General features: G+C 42.6%; 1 protein-coding gene across 7 annotated transcripts in view; it reads right to left on the bottom strand.

Moving 5' to 3' along the window:
• Positions 1 to 13,823, bottom strand: part of DMPK (DM1 protein kinase) — an 817,401-nt gene that overhangs the window by 245,846 nt on the left and 557,732 nt on the right. For all 7 annotated transcript variants that reach the window (XR_014968671.1, XM_085625612.1, XM_085625617.1 and 4 more), the window contains exon 6: positions 11,485 to 11,578. Coding sequence is in view for 6 of the 7 variants with exons in the window: in XM_085625612.1 (XP_085481738.1) it covers positions 11,485 to 11,578 (94 nt within the window). In the remaining variant the exon portion in view is untranslated. The remainder of the gene's footprint in view (positions 1 to 11,484; positions 11,579 to 13,823) is intronic.

The following is a 13,823-nucleotide window of genomic DNA, read 5'->3' as shown; positions in this document are numbered from 1 at the left end:
TCGTGACAACAGATCCTGATCTCTTCTATACTCAAAACATACCTGCCTTCGGAGTAATGTCCAGCATTGGAGGAAGCTACTGCTGTCATTGTTAGGCTGAGCAGCACTCTATAAAATGATGGCTTGCTTCCTATACACTCTACAAAATACACCATTCCTGATCCCTCTGACATTTTTCAGAGCAGTCGAGGGTGAGGTAAGAGATCAGCTATGGGTGTGAAAACCCTGACGGATAGTGGCGCAGAAACTGAGAAGAGGGTGGTATGACGGGGGCATAGCGCTACCAGATATCCAGACATGCTATTGGGCAGCTCAATTGACAGTAATAGACAAATGGGTCCACCGACCGCATGATGAACTGGCATATAGAATAGACAGGTTACTGACAACTAAGGGAGAATACATGAGAGCCCTATACACGAAACCAGGAGGGAGTGCCCTGACCGGACACACTGCAAACACAATCACCCTATGACACAAGGTAAACAAAAGACTGGGGTGGTCTGACATCCTGACGCAAAGTACCACATTATGAGATAGCAAGAGGTTTGGAAGGCCTCACGCATCCTGAAGTTTCCACAGATGGAACCTCATAGGTATCTCGAAGATAGGAGATATGTGGAAAAAAGGGGAAGTCATTCCCTTCAAGGAGCTACAGTCCAAGTTCACAATGGCCCAACTGAAACCTTCAGATACTTGCAAGTCAAACATGCTTTAAGGGCGGCTATGCCACCGGGTAGTCATCACCCGGAAGCCCCTCAGTTAGAGGACAGGTTTCTCATAGATTACAAGGAATGTAAGGCAATCTCCCTGACTTATCAAAAGTTGTTACACAACTCCCCCGACCCCCTTCAGAAACTCCCTAGACAACAGCATAGAGACGTTGGTGAACTAGAAGATGAGGACTGGCAGGAAGCCCTCAGATCTCCCAGGAAAGTAGCTATCTCGGAGAGATTAAGACTAATTCAACTTCAGATCTTACACAGAGTCTACCTCCCCAGAACCACACTAGTCAGAATGGGAAGGGAAACCACCACACATTGCAGCGAGCCTGTGGTAATGAGGGTACCTTATACCATTTAGTATTTGACTGCCCATCGATTCAGCAGGACTGGTCAGAGGTGATGAATGAAGTGGTCAGTGCCTGTGGGGGCAGTTTAGAGGTACAACCAAAGCTGTGTCTCCTCAATATTTAGGAGGGAACAGACTTAAGCCGGAAAGAGCAGATATTGGCCACTTTGGGTATGATGATAGCAAAACATAATATAGCACGACACTGGGGAGCCCAGACCACATCGATACTTCAAGACTGGGACAAAAATAGCTATATCTTCTACGAGAGGTAGCCCGGGAAAATGGGACCACATATGGGGCAAATGGAACTCACACATGTGAGGAATATGTACCAGCCCCTCAGACGGACGGCAGGGGGCTACAGGGATGCGTAATAGTGAAGAGAACTTGAGTGAGAACATTCAAGAAGCATATTAATATGGGGACAAACCGAAATTAAAATTGTACCATACTGTATAAAAGATCTATTGTGAAATTCAGGATATTAGTCAAAATGCTGTACCTCCCTGAACAAGTTAATTTTAATAAAAAAATTAAACAAAATGCCAGCCCACCCATTCAGGCTTAGTACTGAATTATTGAAATAACATAATTTGGTAACACACTATATGCAGTGCTTGATTCGTAAGCCAATAAGTGGCAGGACCTAAAGTTTTGCTTAGACGCCTGTGAGCGATGCTATCAATGTCGGGGTGCTGAATACAAAGGCAGCGTACTCTAGATTTCACCTCACCTCTCACATCCACCACCAGACACTCCTATTCTTGTTATCTAACTCTTTCATTCACTGATTTCCCATCTTTCTCTTGCTCCATCCTTTCCCTGTTTGTGTTTTTCTCTCTCTTAGTCTGGGTTGAAGTCATGGAGGAAAAATAAGTGCCAGTCCCCAAATATAAGTGCCTGTGGGCCCCACCTGCAACTACTGCCTCAAATTAAGCACTTACTAAATGTCTTTACAATCACCATAAGACATCTAGCAAATATTTCAAAAGCTCTACAAATTTTCCCACTGACTCAGTTGAAAACCAACCTTACGTTGATGTGGGACAATATCTTGAAGTTCAGAATGCGGTGTTCTCCTCTAACACCACACAATGTTGGAATCTCAATTGGTGAGCAACTATTCAGCCTATAGCCCCTGCTGGCAATCCCCCATTCTATGTTCACAGGGCCTGGCTTTCTCAGTGGAAGAGTGGAACGGGCACTACCCAGACAAGATGCTGGGATGGAAAAGTTCCTCTACACTGTTAGGAAGAGCTATCACACAACTCACAACTGCACATTAAATTTTGAGGACAGCAATAATCCAAACCTGCGGTGATTCCAGAATTCTGCCCCACGTACTCTGTACCAAGCCTATGGATATTTTTGTTTTATGGCCTGAGCACACGAAATAGTCATGCATGTATGCTGAGGGCCTACTATAAAACAGAACAAGACCCATAGCCAGGCTCCGCTGTCTGGATGGGCACAACATGTACACCCTACTTACTGAACATGATTACCACCAGCCATCAACTCAGCGGGCAGAGGACTGATGGTGGTGTTGGCAACTAATTGTGTGTGGAAGGGTGAGTCCATTTGAGTACACGGTCAATCGCTGAGGGTTGAGGTATTACCACCAAGCAGCTGCGCTCTGGGAATTTGGTCTTTACAAGAGCCTGTAAAAAGACCAAAGCTAATCCCCAGAGAAAAAAGCCACAGCAGATAAATACCTTAAAAGGCTTTAATGCTATGTCCATCTTTTTTTTCTAAAAGAGAGGCAGGATTAAATAAAGTGGCCATGACGGAGAATAAGTCTGAATTGCCCATGAAAAAGTCTGAGGTGGAAGCCGAAATACTCCTGGGGACAAATCAAATTTGTACTTCTCTGGGAGATCATTCGATCCAGCCAAGTGCTATAACCAGGGAAGAAGCACTTTTGATGGAAAATTTTATTCTACCTGACAGAGATATTAATTTCGCTACCAATGGGGCACAGACATCTAAAGCACCCGCTGATGTTTTACCATCTTCAAATCCAGTGAAAAACATTATGGGTACACCTATTGGTCCCTCCCTTGAGATGCAGCTTTTCAGTAGTACACCCAGTGGAAATTACATAAGAAATCCAAGGGTTACTCCACAATTATGTTTGAGTCCACATTCACTATGTAACTATCCGGGGAGCAAAGATGTGTTCTCTGATTCTCTGCATTCTCTGGAAAGAGCCTTGACTTCAATATTGGCTCTGATGGAGAAATCTGTGACCTATTCAGATCATATCTTGGATTCTCTTCTGTTCCTCACATCATTTTTAATTTTGAATCATAGCACTCTATCTGAAAAAGCTACTTCTCCTCTTGCCAAATCTTTTAATAAATCTGGCCCTCCCAAAAGTGTTTGCCTGTCTCAATATCATCAATGTGGTTCCAACCTAAATCAGTCTTGGCAAGCGAATGCTGTCTCAAATTTTTGTTGCAAGGGCTTTAGTATTCAGGCAGGCTCGCCCTATAGTAGGGAAAAGAGTAAGGAAAAGAAATCTGGATCCATTTGAAAAGGATCAGCTATTGTCTTTACAGAAGTTCTTTGAATTAAGGGACAGTTTGTTTTTGCCTTTGATCTCCCTGGGTTTAAATGAGACCAATACGAGAAAGGTAAAGAATGTCTTCCCATCTTTAAAAAAAAAAGAGGCTGTCATAGTTTCGTCACTGGTAGTGGGGGGATAAAGATGATTAAAAAAAAATGAAAATAAGAACATGTACAGGAATTTAAAGAGGAAAAGCCTTTGTAGAGTAAGCAACAAAAGAACAAGAAGACTTAGTTTCGATCCAAATGTTGTCTCAAACTCTATCCCGACTGCCAAAAGATGGAGGGAGGTCAAATTGAAGCAAGCACAAGACGCTCTTCATCGTTTCCAATGGATTTTTGTGAACCAATATTGAATTTGCAAGGAGGCAATGTTCTTGTTTCTTGTACAGCAAGGATGTCTCCTACTTCTAATTTGAACCCTAATGCCGCATTATTCTCATCTACGATCGGGAACAATATAGCCTTATAGCCCGCCGTAGCGGGCTATACTGGCTGTTAAAGGCCCGCTGCAGCGTTAAAGGCCCGAGCCAAAGGCGAGGGACTTTAACAAAGCAGAGGGACTTTAAAAGCCGGTATAGCCCTGCTACGAAGGGCTATAAGGCTAGTAGAACATTCTGCCACTAGAGGGCAGAATGTTCTATCAAAACAAAGCCTTCAGGGAGCGCGAGGGGATTGAAATCCCCTCAGGCTCCCTGAAGTCTTTGTTCACAGCCAGAGCTGTGAACAAAGACACATTGGAATGTTGGTGCTCCGGGCTTATACCAGGCATTATAAGCCCGGAGCACTCCATTGTTTTCAATGGAGCACCCAACATTCAAATGTTCTAATGTTATTTATAATCCGAATGGGAGAGGCCTTGTTGGGTTGTTTCAGTTAATAATCTGCTGTTGGTGCCTTTGTCTTTAGAATTTTTCTCCATTTTCGATCAGGAGTTGTATCTGAATAGGTCTTTCCTATTGAGTTGTTTCTCTGACATCCCCGATATTCAAATGGTTCAGAGTTGTGACCTTGCACTGGTTCAAGTTTTAGATCATGGTAGGAATGGAGGGGCTAGAGTGACTTTTTGTCCTAAGGTAATTCCCAACTCAGTAACCTTGAACAGCAACAAGTTGCACTGTCGTGGAATTGATGTTCTTGTGCCACAGAAGAGAGAGCCTCTAAAATCCACTCATATAACCTCAATGGTCTTAATGGCCAAGTCAACTGCTATTCCGGCCTTTCTATCCCTAAAAGCCCCTCAATGTGTGAAGGAAAGTAAAATGTGGGTCTCTTTTGGAAATGGAGGTAGGAGAGTCTCTCTGCTCCCAGAGAGAGAAAATAAACAACTCCTCACTCCAGAAGAGGAAGACAGTAAATTGAGCTGGGTGTCAGGGGCACTCAATTCTAAGAGCTCTACAGGGTTAAAGTTTAAAAATTGTTCCTAGTAAGGGTCTTTAATTAACTCCTTGGAATGCAGCGGGCTTATTCACTGATACAAATAAACTGGTATTCTTGAAAGAACTGAAAGCTGATATAGTGTGAATTTAAGAATCTTGGATTGTAAAGAATTAGTTAGTAGAAGAATATATTGCGATAAGCTGGCCAGCATTCCCTGTTAAGAGAGGACATACGAAAAGAGGCATAGCCACATAGCTTAGCACGAATTTTAGATGGTTATAAAAAGATATTTCGCATGTCTCTAAATTAATCCAGGCAGCGAAGATAGGATTTAATGGGAAGCAGAAAAGTATTGGTTCACTAGTTATTATAAATGCTTGTATCCCTCAAGACTCTGCTCATTTCCATCTGATGAATCAAATGGAATATTTGTTTTATAGTGCTGCACACGTCTTTTGGAACTATGCCCTATATGTACTTGCATGATTGCGGGTAAAGGATTAAAATATCCATTTATTTAATAATATTATGATATAATGTGATTCAATTTGTGTCAGTTTTTTAAAAACTTTTTGTGGACCTACTTCGAGATCCAAATCCTAATAAAGAATTGGATTGAACTGATCTGAACTGCCAGGCTGTGTGGTGTAGCCCAGTGACCCTTGATCTCCCTGCAAAGTGCCTGGAGTGATAGTGCTTGTATCCTTATTCTGAGCTGGGCCTCTTCCCCCGAACTGGTCTGCAGATGATTGCAGTGAGCAGCCAGTGTGGCCCTACTACACCCTGAACTATGAAGGGCAGTTCAGAGCATCTTAGAAGATGTGGCACTAAGAAGAATCCCAACTGCAGTCAGCCAGTGGTGCTGGAACATTTTTTGTGTGGTAGTGCTGGCTAGTAATGTCACCTCACTAATGGTAATAGGCACTTTCAAAACACCAAAAAATGCTGCCAGAAGAAAAACATTTGAAAGGTACCTTTTTTGATCATTCTCCATCCAAACTCAATGTTGTATGTGGGTGCTGCAGCATGTCCAGCCCCCCTAGTTCTGGAGTTACTGCAGTCAGCCTTTCCACCCTGAGACCATACAGTGCCTAGGAAGGTTGCGCGCTACACTGAGATTACAACTGCAATCAGAGTTTATCAATCACTCTATTGTGATCACTGCTTTGACCTTGGGTGGACTCATTTAATTGTGTGTGGGCGGTATACTTAGTTTGTACACATATAAACATGGTAGGGGCTTCCCTCTCCTTTTATCCGAGCGAAAAGACCACGACTTGCCTATCCCGACTCAAGAAGCATGTCTGGGCACCTCAGCAGAGGTCAAAGACAGGAGCAGACAGGGTCCGGGCTGGAGCAGAGACAATGCGGCCTCAACCTACAGTTGGTGCACAGATGAACACAAACTGTGTGCCCCACCACCTGCACAAGCAACTTATGCCTTTGTGGAACTAAGTCTAAGTACAATGCAAGGAAGAAATCCTGTGGGGAGAATACTAGATTTTGGGACATATAGTGTTCGTTCAAAACAGTTTCTTTTCTACATTCGAGGTGTTGACTTAGAGCCTCGGGAAGTATCGGAGAACCTAACCTATCCATCTCGCAGGAACAATTTGTCTTTGTCTTCTTTGATTGTATCATTAATATATTCATACTTGCTTGAACAACCTAGACCAGCACAGGCCACTTCCCACATGCAGTGGTATCTCCCTAGCTACAGATGTTTACATTATTGTTGTCCTCTAGCTTTTATGTACAGCATTGATTTGTATGTGGAGATTAAAAAATGTTTTCATTATAAATAAAAAGCATTAGATGGACAATTATTTATTGTTTGTTTCCACTTGTTTCATTGAGTTTTGAGTTTCTATCTTGCACCACCTTCTTGAGTAATCCTTTGACTCCCCGACTTAATTATCCTGAGAGTCAAGTGTTAACGACGCATACTTGGTTCTCAGTTTTGGGTTCAACAGTAAGGCAATGCTACCGCATACCAGTTTTAAAAAGATCCCATTGTTAAAATTGGAGTCCAGTAATGCCTGACTGTCCTGGCTTTCACCCAGGACTGCATATTTCTTTCATTGTATGACTACTTTGCATGATAACACAGTTTATCAGTGCTATAAAACTAGACATAAAATAATAGATAGGAAGTGAGTGAATGCAAGCATTCTAAAATGAGGTTCTAACATTACATTTTCTCATTAAAATGCGAACGGGTTCCCACTATTGCTGTTAAATTAAAAGCCTTGTTTAAAATACCATGTACCAGAACTGGGGGTGTTGAGTTACAACATCAGATCTGTTTAGTGAGGGAGCTGGTGTTTTTCCAAACTGGCCTTGCCTAATGAATAGGTTTTTCCACATAATTTAGTGTTTCATGGGACACGTTTTTAATAACCTGAAATGCTCGGTAAAGTGGTAAGAGAAGAATATCAAATCCTTCATATCATATTATATGATGGGCCAGCTCAAATTCAAAGGAGGCAAAGTCAAAAGGAATCTCATCTGATAATTGATCTCTAACTTTTCTGGGGCTACGTTACTAATTGTTAACTGCAAAAAAAAGAAAAAAAAAGAATTGATGTGTTGTGGAAGGCACAGCACAACAGCAAGGTAACTAATTAAAATAATTGAAAATATATCCTAGAAAATATTCAGACATCATAAGAATCCAATATATGTGTGTATTTACTCAAGGTCTTTCATCACAAACATTGTATAACTTCCTACATGTTTAGATCCCATGATATCAATATTGGCCCTTTTGAATGTGTGGAAATGGGAAGATTAGGTATTTATGAATATTTAAAAACGAGATCATAAAATATTAAAATTTTAGGCATCGTGAAATTTATAAATCTTACTGGTGAAGGTGAAAGCGGACAAGAAGGAGTACTTTGTAGACGTCACATTAAGAAAGTAAAACTTCATTTTGTAGGAGTATTGAGGGTGGAATTTGGATATAGATCAACAATAATTTTCAAATAGTCTCGGCATCCAACGTGAAACCTACACACATTTCTGGGTTGGGTACAATTGCTCATAGTGCAATGAAGTAAATGGGCTGGTCCATGTGCAAAAGGGGTAGTAAATCACATAAGTAGTGGAACACATAGGGAGAAAAGCTGTAGCGCGCACCAGAACTGTTCCATCCCGCATCCAACATGGGATTAAGGCAGAAATAGCAGAACTCCTCCTGAAGAACTGACATCTTCCAGATAGAAGGCTGCTGAATTAATGCTACATTTTTAGAGCAAACCTGAGTGGGACTAACTCTACTCTGTACAATCCATTTTTCCGAGCCAATCTTTCCGTTTAGGTACATTAAGTGTTTAATTTGAAGCAGGGGGTCCCGGTGCTCAGCACCAGTTAAGGACTCATTAATTTATGGTAGGCACGGAAAGGTTAGGTGATTTGCCCAGAATCACAGGATGTTGAGCCGAGCCAAGACTCAAACCTGGTTCCCCAGCTCCGAAGTCAGCAGCTCCGGCCGTTATGCCACATCTCCCCGCTTTCAGGGTTAGTAGTTGGGTCTGTTTTAGGCGGTGCTAACAGTAGAAATGGGCTAGTGCAAGCTGCCTCCTGACGAGAGCCCCGGCACTTACTTTTTTACAAATGACTCACTGGATACATTCAGAGGAAAACCTCTCTTTGAGACTAATATCCCCTGGATCAACGAGTATTATGCCCTATGATTGGTTCACAAATGTATCAGCAGATTGAAATTCCATTGATCGTCTTGATGTGTTTAGTCAAAAATGGTTTCTGCATTCTGGGGGAAAAAATTGCCTATGGTAATTCTGGCTAAGACACTTTGAAGCAGGATTTACAGTATGAACTAATCTAACTAGTTTCTCCTTGCCCACTTTTATAAAATGTTTTAGTTTTATTTCTGATTTGATTACAGATGGTCCGCTTCCATTCTATGTGGGAGTCATCGGAATATATAATTGGATATCATTTGGGGGTCTAAAATTTGCAAATTGGTGTTCTAAACTCAACATATTGATTGCATACTTATTTATCAGTCAACCTGAATGCTTGAAAACTAAACTGAATATAACTTAAGTCAATATAGCAACTCCCCAAATTAAGTTTGGGTTCCACTATTGCAAAGTCCTGCATGAAAGTCTATTTTCTATCAAAACACTGTAAAAAAAATTGTGGCATTCCACATGGTTTAAACTTTGGTATATACTTTCTGTGTTCAAACTTTTGTGTTTGTACTTCTTATAGGCGTTTTGATTTTTGGCATGCAATAATCACAAATGTATTTATTTATTTATTGAGTTTTATATAGCGCTGGCTAGACCCAGAAGTATCAGAGCGCTTTACATGAGGAAGACACATTGTTTCAGAACATGGTTACAAAGTTACATCAGTTACTGGAGTGTAGTTACCGGGATTACATGAGTACAAAAGCATAGCATAAACCTGAGGTAAAAAATAGGCAAGGGGAGAGAAAATTAAGGGAGAGAGGGAAATAGGGGCGGTAGATGGAGAATAATGGAGGGAAGGGGAGGAGGGTGTATGAGGCACAACGGGGAGACGAGGAAAACAAAGGTTCACTTGGAACTGTCCTCTAGTGTGTTAATTATTCCTCTAGGTTCTTTGAGTGCTTTCCTCTTCTACTGCATTATTTATACTGCTAAATAAAATAATTCCATGCTACTGTAACCATACTTTAGGGTTATGCTCCAGTGAAGAACAGATTTGAGGTGTCCTTGAATTTGAGTTGATTAGCTTACACTATCCATCACTTAATATGAATATCATTCCAGTTTACAGGATAGTTTACATAAACAATTGTTTGAACGCGACACAAATAAATGTGTATTTCTGCACATTTAAATAGGTTGCCCTGTGATGACTGAGATTGTTTCTGCGCTCAGTGAGAATCTGTGTCCCACTCTCGAGTGAAAGCCTGGGCCAGAATTTACACCAAATGTAAATGTGTTTCGACAGGCAAGATGGGCTATAATATAATTAGGCCAACTTCTGTGAGGAACTCCTTCCATGTCCAGACAAATGGTGTCCCACTCCCTAGCTATCTTTGCCTCTCATTGGTTGCAGTTCATTGACTAACGCCTACTATAAACAGAGAAGGGTCGTTCCTAAAGACAAATCACTAAATGACAAGTTCCCGAAGAGTCCAAGTCTTGGAGGACCCCCTTTAGGGTACAGAGATGGCTCAGAGGGAATCAAATACTCCCCAGTTCCCATTGCCATCTGAGTAAAGCCCCCTGAAATAGTTCCCCACAGCACTCTGCATAGAACCACCACCCTGACCCAATCTTCCCTGTCCAATGTTAGCCTTAGAACAGAAGCACTGTTTTCCCTCAAGGCTGACAGATAAAACATTCCAATTACTCAACTCACTTGCATGAGCATATGCACTAATACATGCACAAAGATATGCTCACAAGTACACACAGATGTGTTCGCACATGCATACACACACACACTCTTCCCCGATCTCTGACCTGCCAGCCCACTTACCATTAAATCAGCTGCCAATGATGGTGTGGTAGCTTTTATGGTGCTTTACTGACACAGAACTACCTGTGGTCCTAGACCCACATAATGTGGGCAGCCTATCAGGGGTGGACCTACCAACACCAACCTACATATTGTGGTGCTAGGCATGTTCAGACCTCAACATTCTGCTGCTCATATAATTAACAATGAGCACATTGCTCTTTTAGTCAGACTAATCAAGCCATTTTTTCTCTCAGACTCTACAACTAAATGCAGCATTCTCTGACTCAACACAGCATTTTCTGGGTCAACACACTAGTCACATATTGAACCACTGCAGGAAATTCATTGACTCATAACCCTTCTGCTCATACAATTCACCTTTCACTTATGCTGATCACGTCCTTATAAAAAAAAGGGAATCCTTACCAAAACAGACATTACCTCCTTCATAATAAAATCTGTCTTTTCTAACACAACAAAGTGTCACCTTTCAAATCCCCATTATCAGATGCAAACCTCCACATTGCTGTCTTCCCTCAATGATAGCTATTCACATTTTTCATAACAAAATGCTTAATATGTTCACATGCAGCAGGGTTTTAATAAACAATAAATGTATCAAGTGACAAACTTTCAAAGGTCTAAAGGCATTTGTTTTTTATAGTAAAGTCATTCAATCTTTCATTGTTAGTCTCCTTCCTGCTACTAAATTTATGATGCAGGTCTAAGTTCATGTTACAACATTCCTTCAGATCCCTTCTTGACAGCCTTGGTTTGCTGCTGCCACCACCACTCCAAGCCTTTTATCTCCTAAGAATTAACCCAACTGGCCCCACTACCAAATTCTTCGGAGGGTTTGTAAGCTTCTGAAGAATCCCTCCATTCAAAAAAGGGGCTACCCTTTACACGTCTGCACTTCAACCCTTCTTCTTCGGTCTGTCATTGTTGCATTTTGGTAGTGAATACTGAGTCACTCACCGTGCCATCCTCTCGCAGTTTGAGGCAGGACCCAAAGTCGCCAAGTCTGACATGACCACAGTAATCCAGGAGGATATTATCCGGTTTAATGTCCCTGGTAGGAGAAAAGAGATGCATAAGCCATGGAGGTTAGAGGATAAAGTCAGAAATAAGGGGCACAATTTCCATGTGGAGGAACTAGAGAAGAAAGCTAAATGGATAGAAACACGTCATGGGGAAGTATCCAAGAAAAACACAAAAAAGCAATCAAAAGATATAAAAACAGTATGTCAAAGGAAAGTACATGAAGATCAAAAAAGGTAACATTGACATTGTTTGTTATTGTACACCCTCGAGCTTAAGAGTGCTAGCCATGACCATTGCATCTCACTGAATGACCCCCATTACCCGTCTCCCACTCCCTCCCCGCCTGTGCTACTCAAAATTCTAAGAGATCCTCAGACCAACAGCAGACCAAGCGGGCATCTACTGGACAAGTGCGGTGGAAGATTGACTGGTATACTTGAGGAGTCTAAAATATCAGGTGGTCAAAAGTCATAGGGGAAGTGGGGGGCATGAAATTATATCTCCTTCATATTAACTGACAGTACACATGAAAGTTTAAGAGTGCTCGACGTCAGGGTTACACTATGGGTGCTGAATGAGTAGTAAGACTAAGGTCACACAGGATTCCCTTGTCATTTTTGCAGTAAAACTTCAGAAGAGAAAGTTTGCAATTAAATTCTATCCTGGTCAATTTTAAGGGATATTCTGGTCTTCTGGTGAAGAGACGCGGCTGCTTCCTAGCATAACACCTCGAACGGCGATTAACTGTTCTAAGCTACTGACCTATTGCACCCCGCAGTACCCTGCATGGCACCCCCCCAACATCCCATGACAGCACGAAACACCTGGTCCAATCCAACACTTGTCGTAACCACATGCAGGCATTCTGGCGCCTCTCCTCCACCCCACTCGAACACCAGACACAAGGCATCGTGAGCTCAGCATGGTGCCACATTGGGGCCCACATTGCAAGCAAACGCAAGAAACCCCAGACACCTATAAGGTACCATACCCTTTAGTACCTCAGCAAAATCAGCCGTTAGTTATAGTGGGACGTGCTCCCCACAGTTTGGGCGGATACATGTTGTCCCTCTGCTCTGATACAGTTTACCCCTGTTCTTTTTTGCTCCTTTCTTTCACTCCCTTTTCTCCTATAACCCTTGTTTAAAGAATTACAATATGACATCACTGTTGCCTGAGCAATACAAACAGAAGCAGGTAAGGCCCCTGCCTGCAACCCCTGGCCAGGGTCTCTACCCTTCCCTGACACATCCCACATGCGTGCCAATACCCATCCCATGAATTATGTCGTCCATTAACATAATCACCTGGAAATTGAGGGGAATGCATGCACCAGCACGTCTCTATGACACCTACGCCTATCTTAAATGTAGATCAGCACACATAGCATTACTGCAGGAAATGCACCTCACATGACCAGAGGACATGTTTATGTCACAGGTTACTCTTCACATGCCAGAGGGGTAGTGATATGGGTGAGGCCAGGAACCCCATTCCACATCGAAGAATTGTTAACGGATGTAGATGGGCACTATGTCTTTGTGCGCGGTTGCTTAGATGGGAAACACATACTACTCGGGTCGGTGTACACCCCTAACACTGAACAGACATCCTTCTGGTACTCTCTGTCAGGTGTATTGACGCGCTAGAGCACCCTTCCCAGGCTAATAGGAGGGGACTTTAATGCAGTACTGGATACCACATTAGACAGATCCTTCCCTCCCCTCTCACACATGGCAGCTACATCTAATGCTAAGTCACTATGTGACTGGATTCACTATTGGCACTTAACGGACATCTGGCTCACACAACACCTCCTGGACCAAAATCTGCTCCTTTTACTCCCTACTGCATGATCTCCATGTTCGCATTGACCATTTTGTGGGCTTAGCGGATCTGTTTCCTGGGTGCCATCATACAGACTACCTGGGGCGTACCCACTCAGACCATAATCCCTACCTCCGTCAGATCAAGTCGCCAAGTGCTGGCAAGGTTACACGTCTGTGGCGCCTTCAGCCAACAGCTACGGAAGACCCGCCCTTTCGTGCAGACTTGTACGAAGCTATACATACTTTCTTTGACACCAACACAGGTTTGGGAATAAATGCAGGGTCGGAGTGGAAGGCGCATAAAGCAGTGATCCATGGCCACTGCTTTGGCCTCAGCTGGGGCGTCCGTAGGCAGCTAGATGGAAAGGTGACATGCCTCAAGAGGACACTCGTTGATCTGGAATCCTCCACGGTGTCTGATCCCGTAGGTACAAAGCGCTGAGC

This window comes from Triturus cristatus, chromosome 9 (genome assembly GCF_964204655.1).
Source record: "Triturus cristatus chromosome 9, aTriCri1.1, whole genome shotgun sequence".
Taxonomy (NCBI): Eukaryota; Metazoa; Chordata; class Amphibia; order Caudata; family Salamandridae; genus Triturus; species Triturus cristatus.
Note: the sequence above shows the minus strand (reverse complement) of the source record. Positions and strands in the feature narration are given on the sequence as shown.